The sequence below is a fragment of the Desmodus rotundus genome, chromosome 2, assembly GCF_022682495.2.
Source record: "Desmodus rotundus isolate HL8 chromosome 2, HLdesRot8A.1, whole genome shotgun sequence".
NCBI classification, from domain to species: Eukaryota; Metazoa; Chordata; class Mammalia; order Chiroptera; family Phyllostomidae; genus Desmodus; species Desmodus rotundus.
Window position 1 is genome coordinate 104,735,978 of NC_071388.1, and position 23,422 is coordinate 104,759,399.

Below are 23,422 nucleotides of genomic sequence, written 5' to 3' on the forward strand. Positions count from 1 at the left end.
CTGGCTTTTGGACTTATGTTGCTTCCCCTGTACAGATGCTGTTACCCAGAGGGTCTCATAGCTGTTAATGGCTTACTTATACATGCTTGTATTGTGGGGTTCATAGGGCACTTTGTCATATAGCTGTGCCAAATATCTATTAATACTATTTGGTTTTGCTATCCTAATTTTTCCCCCAGAGGTAAGGAGGGAGGAGTTCTAGGCAATTTGGCTTTAAAAATATTTTGCATTTTCTATTTTTCCCACTGTTCTATAATTCCATTATTTTAGTGGTTATCCTTGAAAATTATTAGAAAGTGATGCATTTTCAATATTTATTACTTTTGCTTTTAATCTTTTAAATATAATCTATTTGTACAGTCATATAATTTTATTTTTAATCATGGCAGTATTTAACAACTACTTTGCAAAGTCCCTGAAAATTTCACAATCAGCTCTTGTAGGTCAGTACATCACTCCCCTTACACAAAAGTGAGTTCTGTGTTTCTTTAGCTCTTTGAGGTCTCAGTCTTCTTTTACTTTTTGTTTAATAATTCCTTATTGCACTAATAGCTCTGTCATGTTTTTAATAAGATGTTCATTATATTTCATATAGCATTATTAGCTGTTTTCAGTGATTTTGCAAATGGAAATAACAAATCCTAAGGATTCAAAATATTATACATTTTAGAAATTTAAAAACTTTTTTGTTAAAAGAACACATGATTTTTTATAGTGAGGCAGAAAAATACTTTTTCCTAAGAAACAAGTTATTAACAAAGCAGTTAAAATAAAATCTCAGATATCTAACATTTAAGATATTGGAGAGCTAAGTCAATTCCTGATACTTTCTTACATTTATGCCTTCCTTATTTTGTTTACCTTGTTCAGATTTTCATATTTATGGCCTTTATATACTATTAACAGTTCCTTATAACATCTGCCTGTCCAGAACATAGTTCAACACTTTCCTAAAAGTTACTTTTCCCTTAAATCTTCTATTTCATTTACCTAGCTATGTCTCCTATCTTTTCCTTTTGTTTCAATGAATTCATACTTTTAGTTCTATCAGTTTTTATCTTAGGTCCATCCTGTGTATGTTTTCTTGTATTTTACTTTGGGGGAAGTGTTTCATCTCTTTTTTTAGTTAAGTCTTTTGCACCCCTCTGCTAGAGATCACATCACAACCCACAATGAGGAAAGCTACCATTGGGAGAGGGCAACAATGTTACACAGGGGATTTTCTTCAGTCAGCATTTCGGAAATTCTCGAACCAAACTGTATTTCTTGCCATGAAATACACTGGGAGTGTATGAACTGGTGGACATAGGTTAAATATGTGCATACTTATAAGGAGAGAGAACGTGTAATAGCTGATATTCTGCATTTTATTCCCCTTTTCAACTTCTAATCTTTGTTTTCATTCTCACACTAGAGATAAAAAGATTGAAGAAAGTAGGGGAGAAATTGTACCCTCCCACAATCTCTTTTAAACCTGCAATTTCAACTATGAAGAATAAAACTAACTTATACTCTATAATGTAATACATTAAACACAAAGCCTGAGAGCCACAGCTCTGAGTGACTGTACACGGACTTAAGCCCAGGAATGGAATAATCCCAGGTGGCCAGGAAGCCAAGTAAAGACCGGACGGCCAGAATGAACCGTGGATAAGCTGACCCCAAGAATGGCACCACCCAAGCCCCTACTCAAAAGCAGAGGTAGCTGATTTTATGTCCCTTCTAACTGCCAGCTTTCTTATAGATGTTGAAACTACTGCCACAGAGGGCAGGAAGATGCCGGCGAATAGGTGGGAGCAGTGTCCACTTCCCCTCAACGCCAGTGAAATACCTAGCTGATCTGAGGAGCAGAGCGAACAGCCAACAGTATTTCAGCATATATGAAGATCGGAGACCAAAGATAGAGGACAGCGAAAGATCTGATGGTAAAAAGAGTGCTTAAGGACAATAAGGTCCCTGGGACCAGCGCGGGGACCAGGGCGGCTGAAGCCCCCACCGGCCTGGGCGCAGGGTCTGCTGCAGGATTCTTGGGAGAGAGCCAGGCTGGGCTGTGTGAGCAGCCAGGTGCTTGTTTGGACCAGAGGGGCTTGAATAGGAAGAATTTCTCAAAAAGGAAAAGAAAATAGAGGCACGTAGTAGGGAACTCTCCGCAGCAGCCGTGGCCTCTGGCACCCCTCCCCCCTCAGCCCCTGGACTGTGAACCCGGAAGAGCAGCCCCAGCGCTCACCTGAAGCCCGGCGGGCGCTCCCTCAAATTAGTGGACTAGGGGCCCACACCTGAAACTCCGGGTGGGAGCGAGCCCTGATAAGCGGCCTGGCTGCCTGGGCGCACAGTCAAAAAGCGCCTGGGTGGGTGCACAACCGGATCAGTGGCTGGCTGCCCCCGCGCACAGACCCAAAGCGGGGGATCGGCAGCCAAACCAAGTCCAAAGCAGACATCCGCCACACAACCCGATCAACGGCCTGTCTGCCTGCAGGCGACCACAGCCAAAAGCACTGGTTCTGAAAAACTCCTACCTAGCCCCCTGCGCACAGAACCCTGCAGGGCCTACTGGGTCTCTAGGAGGAAGGCAGAACGCCCAGCATAGGGGAGCTGCAGGGCTAGGGGACACTGCATTCCCTGGAAAGAATCAACCCAGTAGGGGGCTGAACTACTCCATAGCAGCACCTAGAGCCCCTAGCATCTAAGACAGCAAAGAGCAAGAAGGTGGAGTGTGAGCTGCCCCTAACTAGTGCAACTCAAGGACAGCACAGCTGGTGAACTAAAGGCCTAGTGGGAACCAGAAAGACCCTGAGGAACTGGACTGAAGGCTGAACAACAGCAAAAGAGTGTGGCTCAGGAAGGGAGAAAAGTGAAACCAATCCTTCCAACCACCCCCTCCCGTTCCACACACAGGAAGACCAGCAGAACTAACCTGACCAGTTTAAAGCCAGCAAAAGACTTTTTTTTTTCTTTCCTTCTTTCCCCCTGAATTCCTTCTTCCTTTCTGTCCTTATGTCTTTTTTTATTCCTTCTTCCTTCCATCCTTTACCTTTTTTATTCCTTCTTCCTGCCTTGTTTTATTTATTCTTTTGTTTTAATTTATGTTAAAATTCCTTCTTATCTTGCCTCCGATCTTTCTTTATTCCTACTCCCTTCCTTCCTTTCCTTTTCTACTCCCTTTTTCCCTCCTTCCATTCTTTTTTTTTCTTTTTTCCCCCCTTTCTCTTTTTCCCACAGGTGAGAAAACAAAACCTGGAGTGCTGAAAAGACCAGATTACACCGTGTTACACCCATAAACGTCAGCTCAAGACCAGTGAGCACAGGAGATTAAGGAGACAGCACCACTGAATCCCACTGGCATTCTACCATAGAACTTCATACCATAAACCCAGGGAAATAGAATAGATCAATTCAAGAAGCAGAGGCTAACGAGAAGAGTCTCCAAACAATGGGAAGACAAAAAAACAATTCCCAAATGAAAGGAAAGGAGGAAGCCTCAGAAAGAATGCTAACTGAAAAAGAGGCAAGTCAACTATCAGATACTCAGTTCAAAGCAATGGTTATCAGGGAGCTCACTGAGCTCAAAGAGAACTACCAGAAACTACAGGGAAACTACAATGAACTCACTGCAAACTATATCAACATGAAAAAGGAAGTAGAAACTACCAACAAGGGCCAAGAGGAAATGGAGAATACAATTTCTGAACTGAAGAACACAGCAGAAGGAATGAAAAGCAGCCTTGATGAAGCAGAGGATAGGATCAGTGAGCTGGAGGACAAAGTAGAAAAAAACACCCAGAAAGAGCAAGAAAAGGAAAACAGGCTCAGAAAGAATGAAGAGGTAGTAAGGAAATGCAGGACAACATGAAACGTAACAATATCCGTATAATAGGAATACCAGAAGGAGAAGAAGAGCAAGGGATAGAAAACCTGTTTGAAAAAGTAATGATGGAAAATTTCCCTAATCTGAGGAGAGAAAAAGTCACCCAAATCCAGGAAACACAGAGAGTCCCAAGCAAGAGGAACCCAAAGAGGCCCACTGCAAGACACATCATAAGTAAAATGGTAAACTTCCAAGACAGAGAGAGGATCTAAAAGGCAGCAAGGGAGAAACAGGAAGTAACATACAAGGGAGACCCAATAAGGTTAGCAACTGACTTCTCAATGGAAACGCTCCAAGCCAGAAGAGAATGGCAAAAAATATTCCAAGTAATGAGAACCAGAAGTCTGCAACTAAGGGTACTTTACTCAGCAAGGCTCTCAATCAAGATAGAAGGCCAAATAAAGAGTTTCCCAGACAAAAGAAGTCTAAAAGAATACACTTCCAGCAAACCAGCTCTGCAAGAGATGCTAAAGGGACTGCTTTAAGGACAGGAAGGAAAAGAGAAAGAGAGAGGAACACAGGTAGGAAAAAAAGGCAATGAATAACTACCTATCAATAATAACCTTAAACGTAAATGGATTAAATGCTCCAATCAAAAGACATAGAATAGCTGAATGGACAAGAAAACATGACCCACACATATGCTGCCTACAGGAGACCCATCTCAGGACAAAAGACTTACACAGACTGAAAGTGAAGGGCTGGAAACAAATTTTCCAAGCAAACGGACAGGCCAAAAAAAGCAGGGGTAGCAATACTCATATCAGACAAAACACACTGCCAAAGAAGGGCCATAAAGAGAGACCCAGAAGGTCACTTCATAATACTCAAAGGAAGAATCCACCAAGAAGACATAAACATTGTAAATATATATGCACCCAACATAGGAGCACCCAAATACATAAAGAAAATCTTGGAGGACTTCAAGAAAGATATTGACAGCAACACAATTATAGTAGGGGTTTTAACACCCCACTGTCAAAAATGGACAGGTCTTCCAAACAAATATCAAGAAGGATATTGTCACTTAACAATACCCTAGAGGAAATGGACTTAACTGATAAATATAGAGCTTTTCATCCCAAAGAAACAAAATACACATTCTTTTCAAGTGTCCATGGAACTTTTTCAAAGATAGACCACATGATAGGACACAAAGCAAGCCTCAACAAATTCAAGAAAATTGAAATCATATCAAGCATTTTCTCGGACCACAAGGGACTGAAACTAGAAACCAACCCCAAAGGAAAAAACCCAAAACACTCAAAATCATGGAGACTGAATAGCATGCTATTAAACAATGAATGGGTCAAGAATGAGATTAGGGAAGAAATCAAAAACTTTCTGGAAACAAATGAAAATGAACTCACAACAACCCAAAACCTATGGGACACAGCAAAGGCAGTCCTGAGAGGGAAGTTCATAGCAATACAGGCCTACCTTCAAAAGATAGAAACATTTCAAACAAACAACCTAACCCTACGCCTACAAGAACTGGAGGAACAACAACTTAGACAGCGCAGAACAAGTAGAAGGAAGGAAATAACCAAGATCAGAGCAGAGTGAAATGACATAGAGACTAAAAGCACAATTCTAAGGATCAATGAATCCAGGAGCTGGTTCTTTGAAAAGATAAACAAAATCGACAAGCCTTTAAGTAGGCTAATCAAGAAGAAAAGAGAGAGGATCCAAATAAACACAATTAGAAATGAAAGAGGAGAGATTACAACTGATACCACAGAAATACAAAGGATTGTAAGAAATTACTACGAAGAACTTTATGCTAAGAAATTTGAAAACCTAGATAAAATGGACACATTTCTAGAAAAATATAATCTTCCAAAACTGAATGAAGAAGCAGCAGAAAACCTGAAGAGACCAATAACAGCAGACGAAATTGAAGCAGTCATCAAAAAACTCCTAACACACCAAAGCCCTGGACCAGATGGTTTCACAGGAGAATTCTACAAAGCATTAAAGGGAGAGCTAACCCCTATCCTTCACAGACTATTCGAAAAAATCCAAAGTGATGAAAGACTCCCAAACTCTTTTTATGAAGCCAGCATTATCCTAATCCCAAAACCAGATAAAGACACAACGAAGAAAGAAAACTTCAGGCCAATATCGCTGATGAACACAGACACTAAAATTCTCAACAAAATATTGGCATACCTCATCCAGCAATACATTAAAAAGGTCATACACTATAACCAAGTTGGATTCATCCCAGGGATGCAAGGATGGTACAATATTTGCAAATCAATAAACATAATGCATCACATAAACAAAACCAAAGACAAAAATCACATGATCATATCAATAGATGCAGAAAAAGCATTAGATAAGATACAGCACCCATTTCTGATAAAAACACTCAGCAAAGTGGGAATAGAGGGAGCATTCCTCAATATAATGAAGGCCCTATATGAGAGACCTCCAGCCAGCATCATACTCAGTGGACAAAAACTTAGAGCTTTCCCACTAAGATCAGGAAGACGACAAGGATCCCTCTCTCACCACTCCTATTCAACAAAGTATTGGGGGTCCTAGCCACAGCAATCAGACAAGAAAAATCAATAAAAGGCATCCAAATTGGAAAGGAGGAAATGAAACTGTCACTGTTTGCAGATGACATGATAGTGTACATGGAAAATCCCATAGACTCCACCAAAAAACTACTCGACCTAATAAATGAATTTGGCAAAACAGCTGGATACAAAGTCAATACTCAGAAATCAAAGGCATTCCTGTACACCAACAATGAAACTGCAGAAACAGAAATCAGGAAAAACAATCCCATTTGATATAGCAACAAGAAAAATAAAGTACCTAGGAATAAGCCTAACCAAGGAGGTAAAAGACCTGTACTCAGAAAACTACACAAAACTGAAGAAAGAAATTAAGGAAGACACAAACAAATGGAAGCATGGACTATGCTCATGGACTGGGAGAATTAACATCATCAAAATGGCCATACTACTCAAAGTGATTTATAGATTCAATGCTATCCCTATTAGAGTACCCATGACATATTTCACAGATATAGAACAAACATTTCAGAAATTTATATGGAACCACAAACAACCCCGAATAGCTGCAGCAATTTTGAGAAAGAAGAACAAAGCAGGAGGGATCACAATACCTGATATCAAACTGTATTACAAGGCCACTGTAATCAAAACAGCCTGGTACTGGCATAAAAACAGGCACATAGACCAATGGAACAGAATAGAGAGCCCAGAAATAAACTCAAATCTATACGATCAATTAATATTTGACAAAGGAGGCAGGAGCATAAAATGGAGAAAAAACAGCCTCTTCAACAGATGGTGTTGGCAGATCTGGACAGCTACATGCAAAAAAATGAAACTCGATCACCAACTTACGCCATACACAAAAATAAACTCAAGATGGATAAAAGACTTAAATATAAGTCATAACACCATAAAAGTCCTCAAGGAAAACATTGGCAGGAAAATCTCAGACATTCCACGCAGCAACATCCTCACAGACATGTCCCCTAGAGCAAGGGACATAAAGGAAAGAATAAACAAATGGGACCTCATCAAAATAAAAAGCTTCTGCATGGCTAAAGAAAACAGCATTACAATAAAAAGAGAACCAACAGTATGGGAAAACATATTTGCCAATGATACCTCAGACAAGGGCCTGATCTCCAAAATATATAAAGAACTCACACGATTCCACTCCAGGAAGACAAACAACCCAATTAAAAAATGGGCAAAGGACTTGAACAGACACTTCTCCAAGGAAGGCATACAGAGGGCCCAGAGACATATGAAAAGATGCTCAGCATCACTAGCCATCAGAGAGATGCAAATTAAAACCACAATGAGGTACCATCTCACACCAGTCAGAGTGGCCAACATAAACAAATCCACAAACAAATGTTGGAGAGGATGCGGAGAAAAGGGAACCCTAGTACATTGTTGGTGGGAATGCAGACTGGTGTGGCCACTGTGGAAAACAGTATGGAATTTCCTCAGAAAACTAAAAATGGAACTGCCCTTTGACCCAGCAATTCTGCTGCTGGGATTATACCCTAAGAACCCTGAAACAGCAATCCAAAAGAACCTGTGCACCCCAATGTTCATAGCAGCACAATTTACAATAGCCAAGTACTGGAAGCAACCTAAGTGCCCATCAGCAAACGAGGGGATCCAAAAACTATGGTATATTTACACCATGGAATTCTACGCAGCAGAGAGAAAGAAGGAGCTTATACCCTTTGCAACAGCATGGATGGAACTGGAGAGCATTATGCTAAGTGAAATAAGCCAAGATGTAAGGGACAAATACCATATGATCTCACCTTTAACTGGAGCATAATCAATAGAAGAAAAAAAGCAAACAAAATATAACCAGAGACATTGAGGTTGGGAACAGTCTAGCAGTGGCCAGGGGGGAGTGGGGTGGGTACAGTGGGAAGAGGGGGTTACAGGAACTATTATAATGGACACATGGACCAAATCAAGGGGGAGGGTGGAGGTGGGGGAGGGAGGTGGGTTCAGCTGGGGTGGGGTTGAGGGATGGGGAGAAAGGCATACAACTGTAAATGAATAACAATCAAAATTAAAAAAAAAAAAAGACACTGCTGCCACAAAACATAAAAATAGTAAAATTAACTATCTTTGTTCTGGTGTATGTGCACCAAGCATTAAAGCAGTTTTTTCTTCTATCAATCAATTTTTACTCCCTTATTATACCAATATTTTACCTGGGTCCCAGAAGATTCTTTTTAAATAAACATTAACTAGAATATGTCTGAATTTTGACCACTCTATTATTTTCTATCAAAGCGAAGATTCACTCTTTTTAATTCAGGAAAGTTTTCTTGACTGCATTGTAATTTCAAACATTCATATTCTTCTTTTAAAACTTTTTTCCAGAAAGTTTAATTATGTATATGTTGCATATGAATAATTGCCTGTCTTCCATTGTTAATGCCTGTCTCACAATTTATAAGACCCTCTTTATTTTTCTTTCATTTTGCTTACTTTTCTGTTGTTTACTCTATGTCCCCTATTGTTTTTTCTCCAATGTTTCTTTGCCTATGTGTTCCCATTTAAAACACTTGTACACCTTTCCTGGGTTCTGCTAGCTCAAAATTAATTTCTTTTGGTGTTGGGTCATTTTCCCCCCTACATTTATTCTTACATTTCTATTTTATGGTCTTTTCATGTAAGTTAATGTATAAGTTGTTAAAAACATTAAGAACAAAATTTCATCTAATTTGTGCCAATGCTTTGTGTGTGTGACTAACCTTTACCTGTCGCTAAGCTTTACTGCCTGTTTTCACATTCTCTTATTAACATTTTTGTATGAATGCAAGTCCAGTTAAATTACGCATTAATGAGTTGTATTTTGCTGGACAAGCTAATTTGGCTGGACCAGAAAGTTTTGGGGCATAGGGAAGTAAAAGCGCAGGTTCTTTACAGCCTTTAAAACCAAAAGACTGTTATGTTATCTGATGCTATGAAGACAGATTGCTTTATTCAAACATGGCTCCTCTACTTGTTTAAACTAAACCAAACCACATCGAGGATGGTTTCTGCTCTAGCCAGCTCACTCCAATTACCACGAGGCCTGCAACAAATAGGGATAATGTTTTTTAACCTAAGAAGCCCCCTCACCTTTATGAAGTGCAATCTTCTACAACATTCTAAATTCTGCCACAACTGAGCATTCTCAACATTCAATGTTTTTTTTTTTTTTTCAGTCTTCCCCTATTTCCATGTGGCCCCTACCAGATCTCAAGCTGCTTAGTAACATTTGCCTATCTTTTGTTTTCCAGGTAGTCAGGCTTCTTAGCTTTCCTTAATGTGAGGTGGAGTTGTACGGGTAGAAGTGTGTATGTGTGTGTGTTTCATTTTATTTGCTGCTTTTGTGTTTTCCAGGAGGTCACGGAAAAGATACTGACTTACCCTTTAATATTCCTTATAAACATATACATGAGATGCTTTCTATAATTCTAAGCAACCACGATGATAACCTGACTTCCATACAGTATACCTATAGGGCAAGAAGTGTTGGCCAGAAGCATATGTGGTCCCATGTACTGCTTTGTTTCTCATAAAAATTAATAAGGTGGCATTCTGACTTCACATATTAATCATTATTTGTTCTGTTAATGTGAATTTATTTGGAATTTACCTCTTATGTAAATATTTTTATGAAATAGCAAGCAATGCCCAACATGCTACTTTGATTAGTTAACAAACATATTAGGTTTTGTTACTAAAATATATTCTACTCTGAGAAAAAATGATAAATGTAATAGCTGCTACATTACAGAATGTCTCACTTAGCTCCATTAGTCACATCACTCTTTACTTCTTCACCTTGTTCTTTATGGACATTAACCAGCATGCTATATATTCCTTTGGGTGTTTAAGCTTTTTAAAGTCCACTGAGGTTTTATTGGAGAAGTGTTCATGTTAATGTACACTAGAGTCTTATATATGTTTAATATGGCATGACCTCAAACTTTCCATTACCATTTTCTTCCCCTAGGAACTTGGTAAGGTCATATCCATGCTATTTCACTACCTAGAAACACATGGTATCTCAAACTTGTATGCTTTCTCTTTACTTTAAATAACAATAGAAGCTATTAGAAATATATCTTAAACCTAATATTAATAAATATATCTAATTCAAAAGCTACCAAAAATTGGGAGTACCTAATTTTCTTTGGGAATATTACTATCTTTATTTATAGTTTTTATTATCCTTTTGTATCAATGAGTTAGTAAAAGGTATGTTAAAAGGTGTATGTTTGGTTAGAGGACAGATTTTAAAAAAGAAACATGAAAATTAATCTAAATCACAGTTAAATACTCAAAAGAATTTTGCAGATATGAATTCCTACATCCTATTAAAAACACTTTGACCTTGATAGTGAACTAGATTCAGACTGTACATATAACAGATTAATCAATCAGACCAATACACAAAAAAGGAAAGTTAATCTTGAAAAGTTAAACATTAATAAGAGGAAGAATTCTCCAAACCAAAATAATAAACATAGACAGCAAGAATTATATTACCTTCAGGTCGATATTGTGCAACAATTGTGACAGCCTGGCCAGCATTTTTCAAAGCAGCTGCTGCCTGCTCATGGCTGGCAGTTCTGAGGTCAACACTGTTCACCTGTAAACCAAACCAAACCTTAAACTTGAAAGAAAATTATCACATTGATCAGAAATCATAAAAAGCCTGTTCTCTGAATAAGCGCAGATAAAAGAAAACTTACTTCTAATTACTTTATCACTAAAATGTTTTCTTGTTCTGATTTACTAGAATTTATTGTACAGTAAAACAAAATATTAATCAAAATGATTTTATTCATTAAAAATGCTTTGCTGAAGGTCATGTGAGCAAAACCAACACATTTCTCACCAGGTTTTCCAGAAAGTTGCCTATCAAGCACTTGAAAAACATACCTTAATTTGACAACCTGGAAAAATCAACATGTATCATCATTTTGTACATTTCATTTCTCTAGTAATTCAAGTAATGGGAGAGAGAGTCATTTTGTAGCATTCTTTCAACTTCTGTCATGTTTTCATTCTTATTACTCATCTCAGTTCCTATAATCTTCATCCCCTTCCCAAATTATACCTTTCATTCTTTTGGAGTTAATAGAAAAACAATTATTTAGAGAATTAAAATAGCTCATATTTCAAGGGCTAACAACATCTAAGAGTAAATGTTATTAAATAAGACAGGAGACATCTTTTGGACAAAAGGCCCTTCTTGGGTGAAAATAATTACTGAGGTGATCAATTCCACTTCAGAATAAGAAACAACTTATCTCTGAAAGGCTGACAATATTTGTAACTGAAAGGTATCTTCAGAGATTGTGCCTCTTCCACTGTAAGAAAAACTTAATAGGACATTCGTGGAGGAATACATTTAAATGTAACGAACTTTAAATATTTAGGCAATTTTTTCCCCTCTAAGACCACCAACTAATAGACTACAGCAATGTTTAGGACCTTCACTGAATACTTTTGGAAAGAAAGAACTGTCATCTGACTTTTATATGAGAAGCTGTTTTGTTGACATCTAAAGCCTATTCAATATCACATACCAATTTTCGAAATTCTTGAGATCATAAAATTTACACAAAAGAACGTTTTAATCATGTCAAGTCCTAGTGTTTTGTATTAACTATAAAGGATACCATTATGCAACCAAGAACACACAAACATTTCCTGAGTAAAAACCAAGATCTAAAAACCTTAATCTAAATAAATATAATATTATGTGGTTTTATAGAGTAACTCTAGCTGAGGGCAATATAAAACTCAACAATATATAAAAAGTTCTACTTTGAGTATGAAGAAAATCCTCCTAATTCCTAGGAGAACAAAAAAGGGAAGAAATATAAAGAAAAGATAAAATTTCATTGGCAATTGTAGAGAAAATCGTAACATTCAATGAATTATTCCAGGGGATCAAATCCTTTTGCTACGTAAAATATGAATTGAAGACAATCTATACAGATTCAAAAAGGAGTAATTTATTAACAAGACTAAAAACTAAAAACTTTCTTAAATATAATTGAACATTAAAAATTATCCTCACCGGAAGACATGCTTATAGATTTGAGACAGAGGGGAAGGGAGGGAGACATGGAGAGAAACATCAGTCAGCTGCCTCTTGAAAACACCCCCACTGAGGACCAAACTTGAAAACCAGGCATGTGCCCTGACCAGGAATTGAACATGCAACCTTTTGGTTTATGGGACGATGCTCCAACCAACTGAGTTGCACTGGCCAAGGCTCATTAAACATTTTAGAAGAAATGGTTGTACTGAGACATTTGTGTAAACAGCCTCAGGTTCCCTTTTTCTACACTAACATTTAAAAAAGGATATATGATTTATATAAAACTCAAACTTTTTGTTGTAAAATTTAGTGGTATTTAGTATACTCACAGGAATGTGCAACTACCACCATGATAATTCCAAGACATTTTCATTATCCCCAAAAGAAACGCATTAAACCTTTGCAGTCATTTCTCACCTCCCTCTTCTTCCTTTTTTATAAACACATAATATTTTTAAATTACTTTATTGTTGTTCAGTTACAGTTGTCTGCATTTTCTCCCCACCTCTCTACCCCACCCCAGCCAAACCCACCTCCCTCCCCTGCTTCCACCATCCCCTTTGGTTTTGTCCATGTGTCCTTTATAGTAGTTCCTGAAACCATTCTCCCCATTATCCCTTCCACCCTCCCCTCTGGCTATTGTTAGCTTGTTCTTAACTTCAATGTCTCTGGTTATATTTTGTTTGCTTTTTTCTTCTGTTGATTGTGTTCCAGTTAAAGGTGAGATCATATGGTATTTGTCCCTCATGGCCTGGCATATTTCACACAGCATAATGCTCTTCAGATCCATCCATGCTGTTGCAAAGGGTAGGAGTAACTTCTTTCTCTCTGCTGCATAGAATTCCACTGTTTAAATGTACCATAGCTTTTTGATCCACTCATTCACAGATGGGCACTAAGCTACTATAGCTACTTAAAACACTTTAAGCACTTAGATACTGTAAATTGTGCTGCTATGAACACTGGAGTGCATAGGTTCTTTTGGATTGCTGTTTCAGGGATCGTGGTTTATAATCCCAGCAGCGGAACTGCCGGGTCAAAAGGCAGTTCCATTTTCAGTTTTCTGAGGACATTGCTTTCCATGCTGTTTTCCACAGTGGCTGCAACAGTCTGTATTTCCACCAACAGTGCACTAGATTTCCCTTTTCTTTGCCTCCTCTCCAACACTTGTTTGTTGATTTGTTTATCATGGCCATTCTCAATGGTATGAGGTGGTATCTCATTGTGGTTTTAATTTGCATCTCTGACCGCTAGTGGTGCTGAGCATCTTTTCATATGTCTCTGGGCCCTCTGTATGACTTCCTTGGAGAAGTGTGAGTTCTTTACATATTTTAGAGAACAAACCCTTGTCTGAGGTATCACTAGCAAATAGGTTTTCCCATATAGTTGGTTCCTTTTCATTTTAATACTGTTTTCTTTAGACATACAGAAGATTTTAATTTCATGAGGTACCATTTGCTTATTATTTTCTTTATGGCCCTTGCTCTAGGGGACATATCTGTGAAGATGTTCCTGCGTTGGAATGTCTGAGATTTCCCTGTAGATGTTTTCTTCTAGAACACTAACGGTGTAATGACTTATATTTAAGTCATTTATTCACCTTGAATTTATTTCTTTTGTATGGTGTAAGTTGGTGATTGAGTTTCATGTTTCTTCATGTAGCTGTCTAGCTCTCCAAACACCATTTGTTGAATAGGATATTTTTACTCCATTTTATGCTTTTCAACCTTTGTCAATTATTAATGGACCATAGAGACTTGGGTTTACTTCCAGGCTCTCTGTTCTGTTCCACTGTTCTATGTGTCTGTTCTTATGCCAATAGCAGGCTGTTTTGATAACAGTGGCCTTATAATACAGTTTAGTATCAAGTATTGTGATCCCTCCTGCTTTGTTCTTCTTTCTCAAAATTGCTGCAGCTATTCGGGGTCGTTTATGGTTCCATATAAATTTCTGAAACGGTTGCTCTTTATCTGTGAAATACGTCACTGGTATTTTAATAGGGATTTCATTGAATGTATAAATCACTTTGAGTAGTATGGCCATTTTGATGATGTTAATTCTTCCAATCCATGAGCATGGTACATGCTTCCATTTGTGTCTTCCTTAATTTCTTTCTTCAGTGTTGTATAGTTTTCTGAGTACAGGTCTTTTACTTCCTTGGTTAGGTTTATTCCTAGGTACTTTATTTTTTTTGTTGCTCTATCAAATGGGATTTTTTCCCCTGATTTCTGTTTCTCATATTTCATTGTTGGTGTACAAAACTGCCTTTGATTTCTGGGTACTGACTTTGTATCCAGCTGTTGTGCCATATTCATTTCTTAGGTAGAGTAGATTTTTGGTGGCATCTATAGGATTTTCCACGTACACTATCATGTCATCTGCAAACAATGACAGTTTTACTTCCTCCTTTCCAATTTGGATGCCTTTTATTTCTTTTTCTTGTCTGATTGCTGTGGCTAGGACTTCCAATACTATGTTGAACAGGAGTGGTGAGAGTGGGCATCCTTGTCTTGTTCCTGATCTTAGTGGGAAAGCTCTTAAGTTTTCGTTCATTGAGTATGATGTTGGCTGTAGGTTTCTCATATATGGCCTTTATTGTGTTAAGGCATGCTCCCTCTATTCCCACTTTGCTGAGTGCTTTTTTTATCATAAATGGGTGCTGTACCTTATCAAATACTTTTCCGCATCTATTGATATGATGATGTGCTTTTTGTCTTTGCTTTTGTTTATGTGGTGTATCATATTTATTGATTTGTGAATATTGTACCATCCTTGCAGCCCTAGGATGAATCCCACTTGGTCATGGTGTATGATCTTTTTAATGCATTGCTGGATGCGGTTTGCCAATATTTTGTTGAGGATTTTAGCATCTATGTTCATATCAACGATATTGGCCTGAAGTTTTCTTTCTTTGGTGTGTCTTTTTCTGGTTTTGGGATTAGGATGATGCTGGCTTCATAAAAAGAGTTTGGGAGTCTTCCATCTTCTTGAATTTTTTTGGAATAATCTGTGAAGTATAGGGGTTAGCTCTCCCTTAAACGCTCTGTAAAATTCTTCTGTGAAACCATCTGGTCCAGGGCTTTGGTGTGTTGGAAACTTTTTGATTATTGCTTCAATTTCATCAGCTGTTATAGAGCTGTTTAGGCTTTCTGCTCCTTCTTCATTGAGTTTTGGAAGACTATATTTTTCTAGAAATTTGTCCGTCTCACCTAGGTTTTCAAATATCTTGCCATGTAGTTAGTTCTTCGTAGTAACTTCTTACATTCCTTTGTATTTCTGTGGTATCAGTTGTAATCTCTCCTCTTTCATTTCTGATTGTGTTTATTTGGATCCTCTCTCTTTTTTTCTTCATGAGCCTGCTTAAAGGCTTGTTGATTTTGTTTATCTTTTCAAAGAATCAGCTCCTAGATTCATTGATCCTTAGAATTGTGCTTTTAGTCTCTGTGTCATTTAATTCTGCTCTGATCTTGGTTATTTCCTTCCTTGTACTTGCTCTGGGTTGTGTTTGTTGTTGTTCCTCGAGTTCTTGTAGGTGTAGGGTTAGGTTGTTTATTTGAGATATTTCTATTCTTTTTAGGTAGGCCTGTATCGCTATGAACTTCCCTCTCAGGACTGGCTTTGCTGTGTCCCGTAAGTTTTGGATTGTCGTGAGTTCATTTTCATTTATTTCCAAAAATTATTTATTTCTTCCATAATCTCATTCTTGACCCATTCATTCTTTAATAGCATGCTATTCAATCTCCATGAGTTTGAGTGTTTGGGGGATTTTTTCCTTGAGGTTGGTTTCTAGTTTCAGTCCCTTGTGGTCCGAGAAAATGCTTGATATGATTTCAGTTTTCTTGAATTTGTTGAAGCTTGTTTTGTGTCCTATCATGTGGTCTATCTTTGGAAATGTCAATGGGCATTTGAAAATAATGTGTATTTTGCTTCTTTGGGATGAAAGGCTCTGTATATATCAGTTAAGTTCATTTGATATATGACATTGTTCAATGTCGCAATATGTTTGTTGATATTTTGTTTGGAAAATCTGTCCATTTTTGACAGTGGGGTGTTAAAACCCCTACTATAATTGTGTTGCTGTCAATATCTTTCATGAAGTCCTCCAAGATTTTCTTTATGTATTTGGGTGCTCCTATGTTGGGTGCATATGTATTTACAATGTTTATGTCGTCTTGATGGATTCTTCCCTTAACTATTATGAAGTGACCTTCTGGGTCTCTTTTTATGGCCCTTTTTTTGAAGTCTATCTTGTCTGATAGGAGTATTGCTACCCCAGCTTTTTTTTTTCCTGTCCATTTGCTTGGAATATTTGTTCCAGCCCTTCACTTTCAGTCTGTGTAGGTCTTTTGTTCTGAGGTGTGCCTCTTGTAGGCAGCATATGTGTGGGTCATGTTTTGTTATCCATTCAGCTAATCTGTGTCTTTTGATTGGGGCATTTAATCCATTTACGTTTAAGGTTATTATTGATAGGTACTTACTCAGTGCCATTTTTTCATACCTGTGTTCCTCTGCTTCACTGTTTTTCTTCCTGTTCTTAAAAGCAGACCCTTTAGCATCTGTGTCAGAGCTGGTTTGGAGAAGGTATATTCTTTGAGGCTTCCTTTGTCTGGGAAGCTCCTTACTCGTCCTTCCATTTTAATTGAGAGCCTTGCTGGATAGAGTAGTCTTGGTTGCAGGCCTCTTGGTTCTCATTACTTGGAATATTTCTTGCCATTCCCTTCTGGCTTGCACCATTTCCATTGAGAAGTCAGCTGCTAGTCTTATTTGGGCTCCCCTGTATGTTACTTCCTGTTTTCCCCTCGCTGCCTTTACAATGATCTCTTACCTTGGAATTTTGCCATTTTAATTATGATGTGTCTTGAAGTGGGCCTCTTTGGGTTCCCCTTGCTTGGGACTCTCTGTGATTCCTGGATTTGTGTGACTTTTTCGCTCATCAAATTAGGGTAGTTTTCCATCATTACTTTCTCAAACCGGTTTTATATCCCTTGCTCTTCTTCTTCTCCTTCTGGTATCCCTATTATATGAATATTGTTACGTTTCATCTTGTTCTGCATTTCCCGTAACCCCTCTTGGTTCCTTCTGAGTCTCTTTTCCTTTTCTTGCTCTTTCTGGGTGTTTTTTCTACCTTGTCCTCAGGCTTGCTGATCTGATCCTCTGCTTCATCGAGCCTCCTTTTGATTCCTTCTACTGTGTTCTTCAGTTCAGAAATTGTAGTCTTCACTTCCTCTTGGCCTTTGTTGATAGTTTCTATTTCCTTTTTCATGTTGATACAGTTTGCAGTGAGTTCATTGTAGTTTCCCTGTAGTTTTTGGTAATTCTTGATGCGAACACCAGCCTGCAGTGTCCGTGGTGTTATGGATGAGACCAGACAAATTCACACGGACTACAGAAATCCTGTAGAGGAAAAGGGATGACACGGCCGCTCTCTCAGTGAAAGAGAGGGCCAGCCCCGTCCCTTGTCTGGGCAGTCTTTTATTGGGTTTAATTTGCACAGGAATACAGAGCGTATACATAAAGCTCATCATTGTCAGGCAGAAATGATCAAACAATAGATAACACTCAAAGAACCATGAGGACTTCTTTAGAGTCAGGGTCAGATAGCTAAAGGGCCATAAAACTTTGGGGAACAAACTCATTTCATGCTTGGACCTTATCATTTAAATTGAGAGTATTAGTAAAGTAGGTTTCATAGGATTTTATGCATTCTTTCTTAGGCCTGATCGCCCTGGGGAACCTGCCCTTTCCAGCACAGGGCCTGCACCGACCTCCTGCATTGTTTCAGGCTTAAGTCAGGGAGGGCAAGTAAGGCTTCCAAGAGATTAGGAGACTCCTTGCAGACAGAATGAGGACCCAGGCTATGTCAAAGCCGAGGGGCCAGGATCCATCACCCCCTTTTTCTGTAGCCCCCAAGTCCTTCCCTGAGGGCCCCTTCATGACCATGCCAGTCTTAGGAATCTTACCCGTCATTGGCCAACCAGTCATCCGCCTGGGGCCAAGCAGGGTGAGGTGAAAGGGGCGCAGAGGCAGTGCCCCTACAAGGAAGATAAGCTTTGTCTCCTAAGTGGCCTCTGGTCCCAGGGTCTTTTTACTCAGCCTTAGCCACGAGGGGTTACAGTTTCTGAAACCGGGCAGGACGGTTCCCAACAAATTCTCTGTGAGCTCATTGAGCTTCCTGATAACCACTGCTTTGAACTCATTATCTGGTAGTTGACTTGCCTCTATTTCATTTAGCATTCTTTCTGAGGCTTCCTCCTTTCCTTTCATTTGGGGACTGTTTCTTTGTCATCCCATCATTTGTGAGACTCTTCTTGTTAGCCTCTGCTTCTTACATTGATCTGTTCTGACTCCCTGGGCTTATGGTGTGAACTTCTATGGTAGAAGACCTGTGGGATTCAGTGGTGCAGTCTCCTTGATCTCCTGAGCTCACTGGTCTTGGGCTGTTGTTTATGATGGCTCTCTGTATGTGTTTGTGTTTTGATTGTTGTTGGGTCTTTCTTTGGTGAGTCTTTCCCTGCAGCTGGTTAACTGAGGGTCACTCCGTCCACCACGTCTTGTATTCTGTTGTGCAGGTGAGGGCAGCTGGTTGTGTTGAAGCTGGTTCTTCAGTGTGTACAAGGTCTTGACGATTCCCTCTTGCTCTTGTTCAGTTGTTTGTTCTGAGTAATTTCTCCACCACTTAGTTGTATTTCCAGATAGGTCCTGGGTTGAGTTAGTGTGGCTTCTACTCCCTCCTTCACCTTTTTCTATTGTTATCTGTTGGCGGTTCCTTTATTGGTGGGTTTCCTCTTCCAGCAGGTATCCTGGTGTTCACAGCTTCCATATACTCTTTTTTTGTGATCAGTTGGAGGGGGAATCACCTCCTTCTTCTTTAGACCCTGGCAAGTAGTAACCTATTTTCTGACTCTATAGATTTTTCTGTTCTGTACATTTTAAATAAATGGTGTACTATAATCTGTGACCATTAGTGTTTGGCTTCTTTCACTTAGCATGTTTTCACCCTTCATCCTTGTGGCAGGTACCAGTACTTCATTAATTATTAAGGCTGAATAGTACTGCATTGTATGGATATCCTACATTTTGTTTACATACTTAAAAAAATTTATTCCTAAGTATTTTACTCTTTTTAATACTATTGTAAATGTAATTGTTTTTGTTAATTTCACTTTTTAGATTGGTCAATGCTGGTATACATAAAAACAAGTGTATTTTGGATACTGATTTTCTGTCCCACAAATTGCTGAGGTTGTTTATTAGCTCTATTAGCTTTTTATTGTTACATTTCCTAAGATTTTCTACATTTAAGATCATGGAATATGCATATACAGAAAATTTTCCCTTTTAATTTAGAAGGCTTTTATTTCTTTTTCTTGTCTACGTGCCTTGTCTGGGCACTTCCATACAATGTTTAATAGTAAGTGGCAAGAGTGGACACCCTTATCTTCTTCCTGATTTTAGAGGGAAAGGTTTTGGTGTTTCAGCATCTAAGCTACCAATTTTTTATTGATACTTGTTATCAGGTTGAGGAAGTTGTCTTCCATTCCTAATCTGTTCTTTTAAAAAAGATTTTATTTATTTATTTTTAGTGAGAGGGGAAGGGAGAGATAGAGGGAGGAAAACATCTATGGAAGAGAGAAACATCAATCAGCTGCCTCTCATATGCACCAGATTAGGGTCTGAACCTACAACCTATGCATGTGTCAACCTTTCAACTTCATGGAGTGCTGCCCAACCAACTGAGCCACACTGGTCAGGGCTGTTTACTGTTTTTATGAGGTAAAGGTGGTGGTTTTCAATAAATGTTTTTGTTGTGTCTATTGAGATAATCATGTGGTTTATATCCTTTATCAAAATGGTGTCATACTTGATTGATTTTCATATATCGAACCTCAAGCATTCCTTAAAGTCTACTTGGTTATGATGTATATTCCTTTTGATGATAGTGTATAATCATGTTTTTATGGTGCTGGATCCAGTTTCCTATTTATTGAGGATTCTTATATCTACATTCATGATGGATATTGGTTTGTAGTGTTCTCTTCCACTGCTGTCCTTGTTTGGTCTAATGTAAGAATAGTACTGGCGTAGGACAAAGAGTTGAGAAGTGTTTTTCATGTATGTTCTTTTTTAGGAAGAGTTTGTGAATGACTGGTATTAATTCTTCTCCAAATGTTTGGTAGACTACACCAGTGAGGCCATTTAATCCTAGGTTTTTTCCTTTGCAAGAAGGTTTGATGATCAATTCTTGCTCCTTCATATAGGTCTATTCAGATTTTATATTTCTTCTTAAGTCAGTTTCAATAGTTAATGCCTTTCTAGGAACTTACCAATAATTACACAATACATACGAGGGAAAACCACCCCCTCAAAAAACCTTCTGGATGGCGGGCTCATTGTACCATAGGCTTACCCAGTTAGGTGATTGTCCTAGGAACTCATCTGTATCAGTGTACCAATGGGAGTTGTTGTGAGAGGGTATGTTAGGCTTCAGTGAACTGTTTTTGAAGATTCTTTCAATGCGTTTGCCCATTTCATTAAAGGTAATTTATGAGCGCACCTGTCCAGATCATGTTGAGTGTTCACCAGTTTTTGATGAAAAATGGTATGACCCTGTGTGTCCCACCCTCCCTATTTACCTGATCTTGCCCTAAGTGACATTTTTTTGTTTTCCTGGATGAAAAAGTCCTTGAAGGGGAGCATTCTGCTGATGTGGAAGAGGTAAAGCAAAAAATCGCAGAAACACCCAAGAGGTATCAAATTGATGAGTTCAAAAACTGTTTTGAGCAGTGGAAAAAATGTTTCGATAGGTGTATTGCATCAAATAGAGTATTTATAAGGTTACTGAAATTTAAACATGTAAAAGTAAATGCACGGTTTTTTATAAATAAATTGTTTTTTGGTACCCCCCTCATATAACTATACATCATATATAATCTATACAACACATACACTATAAGATGTCTTTCACCATTCGTCACAATTTTTGACTTAAAATTTACTTTTTCTGATACTAGTATAGCCACTGTAGGTGTTTCTTGGTTACTGCTTGCATGGTCTATTTTTTACAACCTTTCTCAATCTTTGCTGAAATTAAAGCTTAAAAAAAAATCTAAAGCGTGTCTCTTAGACGGCTTACAGCTAGACCTTTTTAATCCACCCTGTCAATATGTTTTAATCAGAATTCTTAATTCATTTATAGTTAATGTAGTTATCAAAAAGATTTATTTCACCCATTTTGCTGTTTTCTTTATTCCTTATGTCTGTTTTTGTTTCTCTTTTCCTCCATTACTACCCTGTTTTGTTAAATATTTTCTAGTGTACCATTTTAATTCCCCCCCTTTTTTTATTACATATATTTTGAGTTATTTCCTTAGTAATTTCTCTGGATTGTAATTAACATGTTATAACAGTATACACTGAATTAATACTAACTTAACTTCAATAGTATAGAAAAACTCTGCTCTTCTGTAATTCTGTGCCCTCTATCCTGTTTGTGACACTAATGTCATCTGTACATACACATTATCAAATTTTTGTACAATTTGTGCCCATCGATAGATTTAAAATTGTTTTATTCAGTTGTCCTTTAAATTAGGTAGAAGAAAAAAATTACACAAAAATGTCACTGATGCTGTTTTATATATTTTGTAGTTACCTTTAAAGATGTCCTTTATTTCTTGAACTTGGATTACTCCTTTTATTTTAGTCTGAAGGAATTCCCTATAGAATTTCTTATAGGGAAGGCTTTCTAGAGATAAAGTTCCTCAGCTTTTGTTTACCTTGGAATGTCTTATTGTTCTTCCTTTCTGAAGGGCAGTTTGGCTAGATACAGAATTCTTGGTAAATATTTCCCTTTAAGAACTTTGAATACGTCATCCCATTGCCTGTGGCCTCCATTGTTTTGGATGAGAAATCAGCTGTTAATCTTATTGAGGCTACCACGTACAAGAGTTATTTCTCCCTCTGCTTTCATAATTCTTTCTTTTGTCTTTTGACAGTTTGATTATGATCAGTCTACGTTGTGGAACTCGTCAAGTTTATTCTTGGAATTTACAAAGTTTCTCAGATGTGTAAAAATTAATAAAAGAATTTAATTTGGAGGGGATCCAAGATGGCAGTGGAGTGAATGGAAGTTACACTCACCTCCTCCCAGGACCAACCTGGAAACACAACCGTGGAGAAATCATCTAGAACAAACAGCTGAACAATAGTGAGAGAAAAGCCTTGTTACCACAGACAGAAGAATCAGCTTCAGTACAATGTGGCTGGCAGGGATTGTGGTGGAGACATGAGAGGGCTGTGTGGGTGCCCACAGGTGGCAGCTGAAGTGCTGGAGTGATATTTAAGCGGCTGGCTGGATCCCCGTGAGAAGTGTGGGTCTGACTCCTAAGCTGGCATACCCAGCCTAGAGCACCTGAGTCCGAAAAGTACACAGATAACATCCATCTGCAAAAAGCGGCAGGGTTGCTGTCTGCCACAGACTGATGGCTAGAGACACAAAGAGCTGTTTAACAGGGAAAAGCATAAACTTTCATTTGCAGCCACTTACCCTGGGCTCCAGCAAAGGGTGGGAAGGGACAGAATGGACTAGAGACTTGGGAAGAGACTGGGGATGAAGGCTTTGGGGAAAACTGAGAGAATAGATGCCGGGACTGTGGTGCTGAGTCATCCCCATTACTGCAGCAACCATCTTGCTCAGGCAGACCACTCCCCTCCGAGTGGCATGAGCCTGAGGGAAAACTACAGCCCTGACCCCAGGAGGGATTCTGCCCCGCCTGGTGGTAAACAGCATGATTGCTGATTGCAGAGTGACTAGATTGACAACTGAAGGAGTCAGCCACAGACAGTAGATCCCTCTGAGACTTCATTATGCATATATTGATACACCTGATATCCCACAGGTGTTTGAGACTCTGTTAATTT

General features: G+C 38.5%; 1 protein-coding gene across 8 annotated transcripts in view; it reads right to left on the minus strand.

Moving 5' to 3' along the window:
* The window catches only part of DLG1 (discs large MAGUK scaffold protein 1), a 319,299-nt gene that overhangs the window by 94,123 nt on the left and 201,754 nt on the right, over positions 1-23,422 (minus strand). For all 8 annotated transcript variants that reach the window (XM_045185871.2, XM_024577978.3, XM_024577976.3 and 5 more), the window contains one exon: positions 10,936-11,038. In XM_045185871.2, the coding sequence (XP_045041806.1) occupies positions 10,936-11,038 (103 nt within the window). The remainder of the gene's footprint in view (positions 1-10,935; positions 11,039-23,422) is intronic.